Genomic DNA, 17,129 nt, shown 5'->3' with positions numbered 1-17,129 from the left:
ATTTATTGGATAAGGAACTTATCCTATTATGGATGGCAGAAGGTCTTATCAACAATCTAAAACAGCATATGGAAGACTTAGGTAGTGAGTATTTTCGTGATTTACTGTCGAGGTCAATATTTCAACGGTCAAGTATCATGGTTCAATTTATAATGCATGACCTTGTCAATGTTTGGCTCAATGGATATCTAGAGAAACAAGTTTTAGATTGGAGGATGAATGCAGTCTCATGTCAATAAAGATTGATAGAATTCGACATTCTTCTTACATTTAGACGTTATGAAGTAAAAAAGAATTTTGAAGCTCTCTATAGTTGAGTCCTTGAGGACGTTGCTGAGAATATTCTTGCCATTATGGTAGAAACAACTTACGTTACTAAGACGGTTTTTTTGGATTTATGCCAAAGCTCAAAAAACTGAAGCACTATCTTTACCATACTACATGTGATGGAACTACCCAACTCAATTGGAGATCTAAGACATCTAAGTACATTAACCTTTCTGAAACGGGGATAAAATGTTTATCTGAGTCAACATGTTTACTGTTCAATTTACAAAGTTTGATGTTGAAAATTGTTGCTGTCTTGAGAAGTTGCCTTCACACGTGGGAATTTGATCAATCTATGCCTTTTTGATATTAGAGGGTCAATATTAATAAGGGAGATACCATTGGGAGTGAAAAACTTAAAATGTTTGAAGACACTGTCAATTTTATTGTTGTAGAGTACTGGATCTAGCTTGAAGGATTTGAAAAGCTTAAAGTTTCTTTGCGGAGAGCTCTGCATTTCACTTTTAGAGAATGCAGTGGATTGTCAAGACAACAGAGATAGATTGTGCAGAAGGACTAGAAGTGTTGGCACTAGAATGGAGTTCATCTAATCCCTCGCAAGATGAAGCAGTGAAAATTGTTCTTGACATTTTACAACCTCATGAAAATCTTAAAAATCTCACAATAGAATTATGGAGCGCCAAAACTTTCATCTTGGATGGAGATCCATCATTCTCCCACCATGGTGGATTGGGTTGGATGGATGATGAAAACTGCACAACCTTGCCTTCGCTAGCACTGATGGCTCACTTCGGAACCTGACAATCAGATTGATGGGAAAATAAAAAAATAGGTGGTGAGGTTTATGGAGAGCATTGCTCAAAGTCTTTTCAATCGTTGCAGACTCTTTGTTTTTGAGGATTTGTTTGAGATTTGCAGGAGTGGGAGGATACTGCTCACAGTACTACAAGCCACTGACTGAGTGTGGTGGCACAAACTTACCTCTCTTAGAAGACTCTCAATTTCGGATTATCTTTTCCAGAGAGAGATCATAAAATAAAGTTTCCCATCTCTCTAATACATCTGAGCATCGTTAGCTTCCCGAAATTGAAATACCTGTCTTCCAAAACTTTCCAAGTTCTTACACCTCTTGAATCTTTGACTTTCAGGTTGCCCAAATCTCAGATCCTTGCCAGACCTTCCATCCTCACTTTTGTCACTATATATTTATAATTGTCCTTTAATAAAAAACAGTGCAAAAGGAATGAAGCAAGATGGTCCAAGATAGTTCACATCCCTCGCGTTGATTAAATAATAAACTCATCTACACTCTGGAAGAGGAAATGAGCTGAATCCGATACTAATTCCTTCCACCATTGTAATCATTTAGGTACGTCAATTTTTGGCTCATAGAACAATTTTTGTATCCCTTAACCCTTTTAAACCTGAATCCAAATTCTATAACATGATTTGGTAACCCAATTTTTGAGGTTTTGGTGCCTGAGTTTAGAGAATATTTTGCAAGGAAGTGGGACATTAGTTGTTACATCATTGCAATCTGAATATCTTGCTGATCTACATCCTTAATCTATATCACTTAGACAAACAAAGTAGCTATCTTTCCTTGAAAATAAATCATTTTATTTGTGACTTTCTTTATGCAGGTTCTGTGTAGCAGAAGTTCTCCTTGCTCTTATGCCTCCATATACTTGGGATTGTTTACTGGAACCTTAAGCCAGAAATGTTCTTGTATGGGAAGATGGACATATAATGCTCTCTGACTTTGGTCTTACCCTTCATTGTGCTGTCAGCCTAACAGTAGTAAGTCGTCAACACTCGGCTGAAATTTATTCATTTGACATGCCTGCACCTAGCCCCTCGTGTATCAAACCATCATGTCTTCCCACTACAACTTGTTTTTCTTCTCGATCCTTTTGAAAATCCAAGAAAGTTCAGAAACCAAAGAATGAAACCGGGAACAGTTACCCCACTGCCAGACTGATTGCTGAGCCAACCAACCTCGCTCCATGTCGCTTGTGGAACTCACGAGTACCTGGCACCTGAAACCATCAAGGTGAAGGAATGCCGTGCTGTTGATTGTTGGAATTTTGGGATCTTTCTGTATGAGCTATTATTGGTAAAACTCCCTTCAAGGGCTCCGAAAAAGGGCTGCCCTGTTTAATAGTCCAAATAATTTCTCTTTCACAGCTATATTTTTGTTGTCTCTAACTTTCATTTTAATTACAAATTTGGTAAACATTTTCATTTCTAATGCTGGCCGAAACTCTAGACATTGAGCACATATCAAAGTTCTACTTTAAAAATTCAATTGGTTTGTGTTTGGTGGACAGGTGGCTTTTCTTCTAATAAATCATAGAACTCCTTCGGATGTGGAAGGCAATGATAATGCACCATGGTTTGCTCATAAGTATGTGCTAGAAGAATGAATTTTTGGTGTAATATAGAGAGTTCTTAGTAAGAAAAGTAATCAGAACTATTACTGCATTGTAGTTAGATAATTTAGGGGATTCAGAACACCTGTGTTTAGGACTTGAAAATTTCTTTATTGAGGTTCTGCTATTCCTTTGTTAATTTTCAAGAGGTGCTGCTGTTCAAATGTTGCAATTTAGTAGAGTTATGACAAATGTTGGTGAAGATTCTATTGAAGCCTTCAAAAGGTTATGATTTCTTCTTGTCATGAGACCAGTTATTCTAGTGTTATGATGGTCCTAATCTCACATCCTTTACTACTTGTGCAGTTTATATGAATGATTGTCCTTTTCAGAAAACGCAGGGCGAAGGGAACGAAAGACGAGAGTTTGTTGAAGATATATCCACAATACTTTGGATAAACTTGATCACAAGTTCGTCTAGAATGTATGATGATGCCCAGGTGATATTAAATATTTTTCTGTTAAACAGAGCACCAGAAAACTTGTTGCACACAATGTGCCAAATAAAGACTTTATTACAATCTTGCTCAACCATTAAGAACAAAATTTTCAATATACTGCAAGTGATTCATTTCACCTTCCTTAACAAAGTTGTTGAATAATAGATACTCTGAATCGACTGAAGGATTTAGAGTTACCAAAAGGTAGTCCACATGGTTTTACAAGGAACAAAGCACCAATAATTCTATTCGCATGCATTGTCTGTCCAATGTCCAATGTTGAAGACACACAAATAAGCTCTAAAATATTCTACCAAAACTGTGTTACATTATCTCAACATTTGCTCTTGAAAAATTTCGGATTTTGTGTTGTAAAACCATTACATCAGTTCCCGAAGGTCTACACAGTCTTCGTAATCTTCGTTTTTGGTAAAAAAATGCCCAAGTCTTGTTTGTTTACCGGAAGACGGCCTTCCTAATACTGTTTCAGAAGTGCTATCAATAATTGTAGAAGCTCAAAGCTCTATCTCTTCAATGCCTAGCCTTATAGATGTCCAAATATGGCTTTCTCTCCTGACAAATTGAACTCTGCCACTTTACTAACCTCTTCTTCTGAACTCAGCTTCCTGAAATTAATGCTCCACTGGAATATACGGAAATAAAACAGAGTACAAAATGGACTCATATAATTTAATATGATATTATGTTATAAATCACCACAACGACAACCACCACAAACACTCACCCTCTACCAGCCAACAAAACACTTAACACTACCTTTTTCAAATCTCGTAATTTTTTCAAATAAATTCACAATGCCCGAGTGTGGAGGCTTGAAGTTAGAAGAGAGGCATAGTTGCGGCTTGAAGGCTTGAGCTTGGGTCAAGACGTGACGGGCTGCCGTTCGCCGGAGACCTTCCACGGCGGACCCATGCTCATCCTTGCTCAATCCGTCATGGCTGCAGTGTTTTCTTTAATTGTTAAAGAGAGAGGGAAGTGAAGAAGAGAGAAAAACAACAAGAAAGAGGTAAAAGAGAACGAGAGACGAAGGAGGAGAGAAAATACTTTAGTCACATATTACCTACAAACCCTTAGTTAGTTGATTAATTACCAAAATCCACGTTGACCAATTATACCTACATACTCAAATTACCTAAATGCCCTTTATCCTTTGACTTTTTTGACCGTTTGGAAAGGGCGTATTTTCGGCAAATGATTTAGGGGGGTTCAAATTATTAATTTGCTCGCACCGATTGGCAAAATTAGGATTGAATTGGGTTGAGATTGGGTGAAACTTGTATACTTTGGTTGTGTGAAATCCTCTTCTTCATTGTTTTCTTCTGTATTGTCAATTGTTTGTATGTTGGTTGAAGACATAATTGTTTCAAGCTTGGGATCCTTGTTAGCTTCTGTGCACCAAGTGTTCGAAATTGCCTCAGTTGGATTTTTGTTACAATCACTTGAGGTTGAATATCCCAAAATCTACAACTCACTGGCATGGTGAGGCTTTCCCAAACTCACCTCTCTTACAACACTCAGGACTAGTAAATACCCAAATGCTGTCTCTTTTCCAGGGGAAGAGATGAAGTTGCCAACTTCTCCAACTTCTATGAAAATTGAAAGCTTCACAGAATTGAAATACCTATCTCCCAAGGTTTTCCAAAATCTCACCTCTCTTGAAGGTTCGTCAATCTATGTTTGCCCAAATCTTACATCCTTACCAGACCTTCCATCCTGGCTTCTGCGACTATATTTGGACGTTCTCCTTTGCTGAACAACGATGCAAAAGGAATGAAGGACGGAGTATTAAGATGGATTGAAGTTCACTTAGAAACTGTGGAAATGGCTGGATCGGTCAATCACCTCACTTCATTCTTATGGCTATTCAGTCAGTCAATCTCTGGAACCACACCATTATTTTATCAAGACCATTTAAATTGTATAGAACAGAGATCTAATTATAATATGTGGCTCCTGTAGGAACCACTGAAAGATGAACTCTGGGATGCAATATGCCAACATGTCAATGGCAATGGTAAGCTTTACTATTTGGCGTGTTAAGACAATTTGAATTCTCACTGTTGATTTATTGAAGTCTTTTTTTTCTCAGCTAATAGCAGAGCTCACCTCATGGACATAAAACTTAAATTAAATTTTTGCAAGGCTACTTTTCATTCACTTGCCAATAACAATATGTAAGAAATTGCAATTCTATTCTATTCAGGCTCACTGTGTTCATCAAATATTGCTTCGCTTGGAATCTGATTGTTCTCACATCAATTTGAAAATAGCATCTCATTTTGCATTTATGTTCTTTTTGTTTGTTTAGGGTATTTATTTATATTTCATTTCGGTGGAAGCCAGTGGACTATTTGAAACTCTGTTCTTGAAGTAAACATTTCTTTGTGCCATTGATTCTTCTAACTATTATTCAATGAGTCAAATTCTGTTTTTTGCAATTTTTGAGATTATAATTTCCATATACTAAGCTTTTTTTTTTATACTATGACACCAATTTGGGTTCTTTTTGTAGATGATAACTACATGTTGATGATTGGACTTAAAAAAAAGCCGTGATTCAGAGGTAATACTTGTTTCTTCTTATGCCTTTTCTTTCAACCAATGGCCTGAACTCTTTTGGCATTGAACTGATACCGGGTTTTGTTAAACAGGAGCTCAATTTAGAGTTTGTAAGGAAATGGTACCTATGCTTTGTGGAGCTCCAGCGGATTTTAGCCCAATACAGGCACAGCAACAGAGACTATGCTTGGAGAACAACAAATTTTTAGAGTTATTTAGTGAGTTCGAATCCAAAAGTCATGTGTCACAATGTATTCAGAACAACTATTATCATATTTTACCAATTCGTGGCTAAGATTGTGAGTGCAGAAATGTTGGGGATCTTGGTTGCAAAGAGGTCTCAAAATGTTGATTTTAAATTTAAAATAAACTTTCACTTAATCATCGTTTGCTACATAAATTTGTGAAAAAGTTTGTATAAAAAGATTGTAATGTAGATTATGCAGTGGATTGTCAAGACACAACAGAGTGATGTTGTGCGAGAAGGACTTAGAAGTGTTGGCACTAGAATGGAGTTCATCTAATCCCTCGAAGATGAAGCAGTGAAAATTGTTCTTGACATTTTACAACCTCATGAAAATCTTAAAACTCACAATAAAATTATGGGGCCAAAAACTTTCGTCTTGGATAGATCCATCATTCTCCACCATGGTGGATTTGGAATTGGATGGATGTGAAAACTGCACAACCTTGCCTTCGCTAGCACTGATGGGCTCACTTCGGAACCTGACAATCAGATTGATGGGAAAAATAAAAAAGATAGGTGGTGAGGTTTATGGAGAGGATTGCTCAAGTCTTTTCAATCGTTGCAGACTCTTTGTTTTGAGGATTGCAGGAGTGGGAGTATTGGGACCCTGTAGATAATGACCATGTCAAAAGATACCCTCGTCTCCATAACTTTCAATTTCTCAATGTCCTAAACTCTCTGGAAGATTACCTAATCATCTTCCTTTGTTGGGTAATCTTTGATTGATGAGTGTGAGCAGTTAGTGGTTTCATTTTCAAGCCTTCCAATGCTCAGATCATTAGAAATAAATAGATGCAAAGGCATGGTTTGTTTAGCCCAGTTGATTCAGAGGCGCTAAACTCCATAGTATAGTGTGGAGAATCAAACTTTCCAGTGTTTAGAAGTTGGTCAAGGGAGATTTCAGAAACTAGAACATCTGTCGATTGTTGGCTGTGAAGAGCTCATACATTTATGGCCAAATAAGATTTGTCCAGAGAATGCACCACAAGAGTTGAGTTGCTTCACCTCCCTTCAAGAGCTGCATTTAAAAGAACTCCGGATCTTGTTTCGTTTCCAGATGGTTTACTTTCAATCTTGAGCAGAAGTTACTATCAGCCAATGTGACGCCCTAACACTCCTGCACGAGGGGTTGAAGCATAGCCATGCACATCTCAGTTCTTAATGGTTTATGATTGTCCTTCTCTAACATTCATTGTGAGAGGCCGTTTACCTACATCTCTAAAAGAGCTTTCTATTTTTAGATGTGAAAATTTTGTGTGCGTTTTTGGGATAGAGAGATATTTCTACGTCTTCTCCATCTTCTTCGTATTCATTGTACATGGTGACGACGTGGAGAATACTAGCACATCTCTTCTCTACAAATTAAGATACAGGAATGCCATTCTCTGACCGTTTATCCTCAACAGACCAGTTACCTTCAACACTCCGGGAGCTTTCTCTTTCAAACTGTTCAAGTCTCAGAACCTTGGACAGTTTATCAAAGGGACTTGTGTCCCTTTTTATTAGCAGCTCCCAAAGCTAGAGTCACTAGTGTCTGGGAGTTTTTGACTGTAACATGCCTATTGATATTCTTTCTATCCAGATGTGAAAACCTTAAATCCATGCCGGAGGGCTACACACTCTTTGCAAACTAAGTTTTCTGATATCAGTTATTGCCCAAGTTTTGTTTCGTTTCCAAAAGATGGGTTTCCTGACACTGATTTAGAAGTATATATCTTGGGTGTGAGAACTACAAGCCCTACTAGCCGCATACACACCCTCAAATCTCTTCAAAAGCTATCCTTATTGCAATGTCCCTAATATCGAATCCATTACAGCAGAAGATTTCCCCTCCAACCTAAAATCACTTACACTTCCTCTCAGTATCTACAAGCCACTGACTGAGTGTGGTTGGCCACAAACTTACCTCTCTAAGAAGACTCTCAATTTCGGGATTATCTTTTCCAGAGGAGGAGATCATAAAATAAAGTTTCCCATCTCTCTAATACATCTGAGCATCGTTAGCTTCCCGAAATTGAAATACCTGTCTTCCAAAACTTTCCAGTTCTTACACCTCTTGAATCTTTGACTTCAGTGGTTGCCCAAATCTCAGATCCTTGCCAACCTTCCATCCTCCTCTTTGGTCACTATATATTTATAATTGTCCTTTAATAGAAAAAAAGTGCAAAAGAATAGACAGAATGGTCCAAGATAGTTCACATCCCTCGCGTTGAGGTAAATAATAACTCATCTACACTCTGGAAGAGGAAATGAGCTGAATCCGATACTAATTCCCCACCATTGTAATCAATTTAGGTACGTCAATTTTTGGCTCATAGAACATTTTTGTATCCCTTAACCCTTTTAAACCTGAATCCAATTCTATAACATGATTTGGTAACCTAATTTTTGAGGTTTTTGTGCCTGAGTTTAGAGAATATTTTGCAAGGAGTGGGGACATTAGTTGTTACATGCATATTGCATCTGAATATCTTGCTGATCTACATCCTTAATCTATATCACTTAGACAACACAGATTAGGCTATCTTTCCTTGAAAATAAATCATGTTTTATGTGACTTTCTTTATGCAGGTTTCTGTGTAGCAGAAGTTCTCCTTGCCTTTAATACCTCCATATACTTGGGATTGTTTACTGGAACCTTAAGCCAGAAAATGTTCTTGTATGGGAAATGGACATATATGCTCTCTACTTTGGTCTTACCCTTCATTGTGCTGTCAGCCTAACAGTAGTGAAGTCGTCAACACTCGGGTCTGAAATTTATTCATTTGACATGCCCTGCACCTAGCCCTCTGTATCAACCATCATGTCTTCCCACTACAACTTGTTTTTCTTCCTCCAATCCTTTTGAAAATCCAAGAAAGTTCATAAACCAAGAATGAAACTGGAACAGTTTACCCCACTGCCAGAACTGATTGCTAGCCAACCAACATCGCTCCATGTCGCTTGTGGGGAACTCACGAGTACTGGCGCCTGAAACCATCAAAGGTGAAGGGAATGCGGTCTGTTGATTGGGGAATTTGGGGATCTTTCTGTATAAGCTATTATTTGGTAAAACTCCCTTCAAGGGCTCGAAAACAGGGCTACCCTGTTTATTAGTCAAATAATTTCTCTTTTCACAGCTATAATTTTTGTTGTCTCTGACTTTCATTTTAATTACAATTTGGTAAACATTTTCATTTCTAATGCTGGCCGAAACTCTAGACATTGAGCACATTCAAAGTTCCTTTAAAATTCATTGGTTGTGTTTGGTGGACATGTGGCTTTTCTTCTAATAATCATAGAACTCCTTTCGGATGTTGAAGGCAATGATAATGCACCATGGTTTGCTCAATAAAGTCTGTGCTTGAAGAATGAATTTTTGGTGTAATATAGAGAGTTCTTAGTAAGAAAAGTAATCAGAACTATTACTTGTAGTTAGATAATTTAGTGGATTCAAGAAACCAACTGTGTTTAGCTTGTTTAAAAATTTCTTTATTGAAGTTTCTTTGCTATTCCTTTTTTAATTTTCCAAGAGTTGCTGCTGTTCAATGTTGCAATTAGTAGAGTTATGACAAATGTTGTGAAGATTCTATTGAAGCCTTCAAAGTTGATTTCTTCTTGTCATGAGACCAAGTTATTCTAGTGTTATGATGGTCCTAATCTCCACATCCTTTACTACTTGTGCAGTTTAATATGAATGATTGTCCTTTTTCCAGAAAACCCAGGGCGAAGGGAATGAAAACGATTTGTCGAAGATATCCCACAATATTCCTTGGTTTTTACAGGAACTAACAGCACCAAATAATTCTATTTCTGCATTGTCTGTCAATGTCCAATGTTGAAGCACACCAAATAACAAAACTGTGTTACATTATCTCAACATTTGTCTTGAGAAATTTCGGATTTTGTGTTGTAAAAACATTACCATCAGTTACCGAGTCCACACCTCTTCGTAATCTTCGTTATTTTGGTATAAAAAATTGCCCAAGTCTTGTTTGTTTAACCGGAAGACGGCCTTCCTAATACTGTTTCAGAAGTGCTTATCAATAATTGTAGAAGCTCAAAGCTCTTATCTCTTCATGCCTAGCCCTTAGATGAATGTCCAAATATGGCTTTCTCTCCTGACAAATTGAACTCTGCACTTTACTAACCTCTTGTTCGTATACTCAGCTTCCTGGAAATTATGCTCCCGGAATATACTGAAATACAACCAGAGTACAAATGGACTCATATGATATTATGTTTAAAACACCACAACGACACCCACCACAACACCTCACCACTACCAACCCCAAACACCCAACACTCACCTTGCAAAAAAACACCCACCTGATTTAACTTCAATGGAATAAAATCCACATAATCTAAAAAGGTGACAAATCATTTTTCAAAATCTCTTAATTTTTTCATATAAATTCACAATGCCCGAGTGTGGAGGCTTATAATTAGAAGAGAGGCATAGTTACGGCTTGAAGCTTGAGCTTGGGTCAAGACGGTACGGGTTGCCGTTCGCCGGCGACCTTCCACGGCGGCGACCCATGCTCATCCTTGCTCAATCCGGTCATGGCTGCAGTGTTTTTGTTTAAAATTGGTAAAGAGAGAGGGAGTGAAGAAAGAGAAAGAAAAAAACAAAAAGAGGGGAAAAGATAGAGAGACGAAGACGGAGAAGAGAAAAAATATACATACAATACTTTAGTCACATAATTACCTAAAACCCTTAGTTATTTATTTACCAAAAACACTTTGACCAATTAGGCCTCACACTCAATTACCTAAATGCCCTTTATCCTTTGACTTTTTTGACCTTTTGGAAGGCGTGCTCACGGCAAGTGATTTTAGGGGGTTCTAATGATACATAAAATAATGGGGACATTTAAATTTAAAACAAATGGACCAGTCAAATTAAACTTTATTTATTAAATATTTTTATGCCAGTAAAAATTACAAATGAGTTGAGAAAAGATGGAATGTGCTCTTGTCTCATATACTCCCCCAAAATGTTTTAAGACAATATTATGTACTTGTGTTCTGTTTTCTCTCTTCAAATGGTAGATTTAATCATTGTTGTTGATGTCGGTATACTGTGCCTGAACCACGTACCCTTAATGTAAGTTTTTGAGTTCTGATTTTACCCGAATTTCATTTTATTTTGAGGAATTGGTTAATTTGTATAGGAAAGATGGACAAAATTTTATATGTATTGCTTCTTTTGAAAGTGGTGTAAACACAATATTTATAAGTTGTTCAATTTTTTCTTCCTTCCCTTTTTCTCTTTGAGTTTTTGTTAAACTAATTAATCAACAACAATCGAATTATTGTTAGATTATCATTCAATTTTCTTTTGTGAAATTTCATGGAGGGTGGGCCGGGGATTAGTAGGTCGTACAATAACTTGAGGTTGGTGCTTGGGAATACTCTAAACCAAACACACTATGGACCACTATGGAAAGCAGCCCAAAGATTTTTTGGTGTGTATAATTTATTTTGAGTTGAATTATTGAAATGGTGGAGCCACACGCCAAAGAATATGGACCACTATGAAGAAGCCAGCCAAGATTTTAGGAGCGTAAAATTTAATTTATTTGGAGCACTTGACTCTTGAGTCCATTTTCCCATTTTAATTATTCATAGTGAAGCGTTAAGAGAAAGGAAGTGTTATACTACTCAAATCAAAGCAATCAACCAACAAAAGCAACAATCAAGATCAAGAATCAAACACAAGACCACAGATTTACCGTGGTTTCACTTGCTCTAAGATTGAGCAAGCTACGTCCACGTTGAACTCGATAATCACACGAGCCGCTGCACTAATACTGTCAAGTTACAGATTACACATCACAACACAAGTCACTCAAACCCCTTCTTCAACCCAACCCTTACCAACCCTAGAGATTACACCATTCGAATCCCTAAATACAGTGTTATACTATACACCCAGAATGACCTGACCAGTCCACTCAACACTCAAGTTACAGGCAACACTCAACCCAAACTGTAGAAACCCTAAAGCTTAACAATGGTGTTTTAAACGAAGAAGAGAGAGTATTCGAAAACGAAAATGAATCGCTCTAATAAACTGCCAAAATACATTCTGCTTTTATATGGGTGAAATTAGGGTTGAACTTTTCATCCGTTGGATCTCCTTTTCATCACGCTCAGATTGTGTTTCCTGTCATATGAGCAAGGTGACGTCGTTTCCACTAAGTGTCCAAGACGGTAGCGTTTTCAAGCCATCATCCAACAGAAGAAACCTCTCAAACTTTTCATTTTCTGAGTCTTTTTCTTCTTCTGCCATCAAACGTAATCTAATTATTGATTTGATTATCATTCAATTTTCTTTCGTGAAATTTCATGGAAGGTGACCGGCTGATTATATAGTCTGGAAGTGAAATTTCGTGGAAATTTGTGATTTGAAGAAAAAAACAAGACATTGAAAGAGCAAACCACTATGAAGTTGGATTATTGGAATGGTGGAGCCAGACTTTAAACCAAAGTTGCAGACACACTGGGTTTCTCTGCTTTATGAGTAATCACTGTCCATTTTTCCATTTTACTTTTTCTTTATCTTTCTCCTGACACTTTGACCTCTTGGATGTCCATTTTCATTTTATTACCTGTTGTGAAAAAGGAAGAAACCTCTCATGAGGCTTTTGTTTTTTTACGAACAGGAAAGGGACTAATAATGGATATTCACTTTATTTCTGATTTATGAAAGTAACGTGAATTTTCGTTGAGGTGCATTGCAGAAATTTCTATTTTCTCCTTTCCACGCAAGTTCACCAAACCATTACCAGTCTCGAAACCTTTCCATCTTTTTCATTTATCATCTGCCGACAGAGAAGTTGAGTAAAAGTTTTCTTGCTTGTAGAAACTGAGTATCAAGAAGTTCAGACTATCCAAAATCACAAACTACAGGTAAAAGAAATTCTTCATACGCTCTTGTAATTTTTAAAAAAGCATCTTTGTTTATTTAGTTTCACTTGTCCAATCGCTAGTGTTTTTCACATTCTGTTGACTTAAATATATTTTGTTTTGGATTTGAACTGATGACAATGTTTTATATTACACTGTGGAATAAGAATCAATGGTCCAGCTCAAATATAGCTATTATCCATGCATGCCTCCTGTTAACATTATCATGCTGTGAAATAAACTCCATGGATCCATGGTCTGGTTTCTTTGTTTATGAAATACGTCCTTACATCTGTAATTAGGCCAAAATCCTGAATTTATTTTTTCATAGTCCCCGATCATTTGTAAAGTTACACTGTAAATAAGATCAAGTAAATTTCTTAATATTATTTATCTTTATAAATGATCTAAAAACAATATTAGTAGCAAAATCCTTTGTTTATGGCCAACTCTACATTTTCTTTCTTTTCTCAATCCTGCTAATAAAGCATCAAGATTACAAACAGCTCACAATCACACTTGGCAGTTGTATCCTAAATCTTCAGGTTTCAGTTATAAATTTTGGTAATGCTCCTGTAGATTTGATAGTTAATGAGATGAGAACCCATGAAGATGTCAGCCTTTAACTCTCTAAGCCTTTCAATGAACAATAAGGTTAAGTTTAGGACTGAACTTGTGAATAACAATTGCAGATTTTCGACCTTCCATTTGGCAAACTGTATTATATTATCTTCTAAATTAGAGTAAAGAATGGAGGGATCCAACTGATAATATGTTGGGATAGTGCCTTGAGTCCCACATTGCTTGGAAGGGAGTTCAAGGGACTCTCCTCTAAATACCCTAGCAGTGTGGCGACCAAAACATAGCTAAAGTGGACTGTTATTAGACGTAATTGGGTTTTTGGGATAGTGTTAGAAGTTGGACCATTTTTCTCTTCTAAAAATCCCCTTTAAAATTCTCGTGGTTGGTTAGCTTTATTTGTGCGTTGTTTGGCTTTAATTTTGTGTTTGAGTTGGTGAGATTTTTTTTTTTCCAAATATATATTACCCAACCAAACGTTTTAAACGTTGATGAATCAAGTAAAAATATCATAAACTAGAGGGTAATTAGTATCTTCCGAAAAAACATAATTCATTTTTTTATTTCTCTGTGTAGCTTATCTACAAGATTTGACATATTTACAAAAATCACACTGTTAACCATCTGATATTTATATTATATGATAGTATGACCGTGCAATGTGCTTAGGATGCCAAATCGAAATCGATTCCTCCTGTTTAGCTCTTGTTTCTATTTGTCTTACTCGTATTTTAATAACGCAGGTTTAAAGTGATAATCCATTTGTTTAATTCCTTTCTTCAACAAACAGAAGTTATCATCATGGCTGTGGGAGAGCTCTTTCTCTCTGCTTTCCGCATGTTGTTTGACAAATTACATCCCCTGAGTTCTGCAGTTTGCAAGTCAAGGGTGTACGCTCAAAGCTGAAGAATGGGAGAAGAAGTTGAAGTTTATTGAGTGCTCTGCTCATGGATGCCGAGGAAAGCAACTGACGGACAGGGCTGTGAATATGTGCTGGACCGAGCTCCAGACTGTGGCTTATGATGTGGGGACATTCTGGATGAGTTTGCAACTGAAGCTTTAAGGCGAAGTGATGTCTAACACCATGCTAGCAGTACAGGAACGTACTTATCTCAGCTTGTTTCACTGGTCGACTCCAAGTGCTGTGAAGTTCACTTCTCAACATGAGGTCCAAGATAGTGTTTAACTAGCAGATTGGAAGAACTCTGCAGACAAAGAACTGAGCTTGGATTGGAAAAGATTTCGGGGGGGACATCAACTACTGCATGGAATAGACCATCCAGTACATCTGTGCAAATCGAGCCTGCTATTTTTGGGAGGGAGGGAAACAAAGCAAGATACTACAAATGGTGTTAAGTGGGGAATCAAGTGAAGCCAACTTTGCGTTACACCGATTGTGGTATGGGGGGGAATTGGTAAAACAACACTTGCTCGAGAGTCTACAAATGATGACAAGGTTATCGAGTTTCATCCAAGACATGGACGTTTGTCTCGGATGATTTGTGTTTGCTGCGTATCGTCTAGGCAATTCTTGATTCATCACTTCATCACCTTGTAGTCTAGAGAACTTAAATGAAGTGCAGGTTCAGTTGAAAAACAAAGTAGCTGGAAAAAAAATTCTTCCTTGTATTAGATGATCTTTGGAGCAGAGATTATGGCTTGTGGGAAACTCTTAAGTCTCCCTTCATGGCTGGGGCACCAGGAAGTAGGATAATTGTGACGACACGCAGCGTCGATGTACCTTTAACCATGGGACAAAGCGAATATTTTGAGTTGGAACTTCTTTCAAATGATGATTGTTGGGGCATATTCGAGAAGCATGTATCTGGGTGCAGAGTTGTTGTTTCAGGCCAGAATTTGAATTCAATTCGTGATAAAGTTGTTGAGAAGTGCGGAGGGTTACCGTTAGCAGCCAGGACTCTTGGGGGTCTTTTACGATCTAAGCAAAGATATGATGAGTGGGAAGATATATTGAACAGTAAATTATGGGATTTACCGTAAGAAAATGGCATTCTCTCTGTTTTGAGACTAAGCTACCATCATCTTCCTTCACATTTAAAAAGATGTTTTGTTTATTGTTCTATTTTTCCCAAGGATTATGAATTTATGGATAAGGAACTTATCCTATTATGGATGGCAGAAGGTCTTATTCAACAATCTAAAAACAAGCATATGGAAGACTTAGGTAGTGAGTATTTTCGTGATTTACTGTCGAGGTCAATATTTCAACGGTCAAGTATCAATGGTTCAAAATTTATAATGCATGACCTTGTCAATGATTTGGCTCAATGGATATCTAGAGAAACAAGTTTTAGATTGGAGGATGAATGCAGTCTCATGTCAATAAAAAGATTTGATAGAATTCGACATTCTTCTTACACATTTAGACGTTATGAAGTAAAAAAGAATTTTGAAGCTCTCTATAAAGTTGAGTCCTTGAGGACGTTGCTGAGAATATTCTTGCCATTATGGTACGAAACAACTTACGTTACTAAGACGGTTTTTTTGGATTTATTGCCAAAGCTCAAAAAACTGAGAGCACTATCTTTAACATACTACCATGTGATGGAACTACCCAACTCAATTGGAGATCTAAGACATCTAAGGTACATTAACCTTTCTGAAACTGGGATAAAATGTTTATCTGAGTCAACATGTTTACTGTTCAATTTACAAAGTTTGATGTTGAGAAATTGTTGCTGTCTTGAGAAGTTGCCTTCACACGTGGGAAATTTGATCAATCTATGCCATTTTGATATTAGAGGGTCAATATTAATAAGGGAGATACCATTGGGAGTGAAAAACTTAAAATGTTTGAAGACACTGTCAAATTTTATTGTTGGTAAAGGTACTGGATCTAGCTTGAAGGATTTGAAAAGCTTAAAGTTTCTTTGCGGAGAGCTCTGCATTTCACGTTTAGAGAATGCAGTGGATTGTCAAGACACAACAGAGATGAGATTGTGCGAGAAGGACTTAGAAGTGTTGGCACTAGAATGGAGTTCATCTAATCCCTCGCAAGATGAAGCAGTGAAAATTGTTCTTGACATTTTACAACCTCATGAAAATCTTAAAAATCTCACAATAAGAAATTATGGAGGCCAAAAACTTTCATCTTGGATAGGAGATCCATCATTCTCCACCATGGTGGATTTGGAATTGGATGGATGTGATAACTGCACAACCTTGCCTTCGCTAGCACTGATGGCTCACTTCGGAACCTGACAATCAGATTGATGGGAAAAATAAAAAAGATAGGTGGTGAGGTTTATGGAGAGCATTGCTCAAAGTCTTTTCAATCGTTGCAGACTCTTTGTTTGAGGATTGTTTTGAGGATTTGCAGGAGTGGGAGGATACGCTCACCGTATCTACAAGCCACTGACTGAGTGTGGTTGGCACAAAATTACCTCTCTTAGAAGACTCTCAATTTCGGGATTATCTTTTCCAGAGGAGGAGATCATAGAAATAAAGTTTCCCATCTCTCTAAACATCTGAGCATCGTTAGCTTCCCGAAATTGAAATACCTGTCTTCCAAAACTTTCCAATTCTTCACTCTTGAATCTTTGACTTCAGGGGTTGCCCAAATCTCAGATCCTTGCCCGACCTTCCATCCTCACTTTTGTACTATATATTATAATTGTCCTTTAATAGAAACAGTGCAAAAGGAATGAAGGA

At 37.3% G+C, this 17,129-nt stretch overlaps 1 protein-coding gene across 1 annotated transcript; it reads left to right on the top strand.

Moving 5' to 3' along the window:
- The first annotated feature begins 15,590 nt into the window (after window positions 1–15,590).
- LOC116117881 (putative disease resistance RPP13-like protein 1) lies at window positions 15,591–16,679 on the top strand. Its single transcript, XM_031403886.1, has one exon. The coding sequence runs from the start codon at window positions 15,591–15,593 to the stop codon at window positions 16,677–16,679; it is 1,089 nt and encodes a 362-aa protein (XP_031259746.1).
- Window positions 16,680–17,129: the final 450 nt, after the last annotated feature.

This window comes from Pistacia vera, unplaced genomic scaffold (genome assembly GCF_008641045.1).
Source record: "Pistacia vera cultivar Batoury unplaced genomic scaffold, PisVer_v2 Contig824, whole genome shotgun sequence".
NCBI classification, from domain to species: domain Eukaryota; kingdom Viridiplantae; phylum Streptophyta; class Magnoliopsida; order Sapindales; family Anacardiaceae; genus Pistacia; species Pistacia vera.
This window is presented reverse-complemented; position numbering and strand designations above follow the sequence as displayed.

Bases quoted from the DNA above. Each gene is read 5' to 3' on its own strand.
- LOC116117881 (XM_031403886.1), top strand. From the start codon at position 15,591: ATGGCAGAAGGTCTTATTCAACAATCTAAAAACAAGCATATGGAAGAC.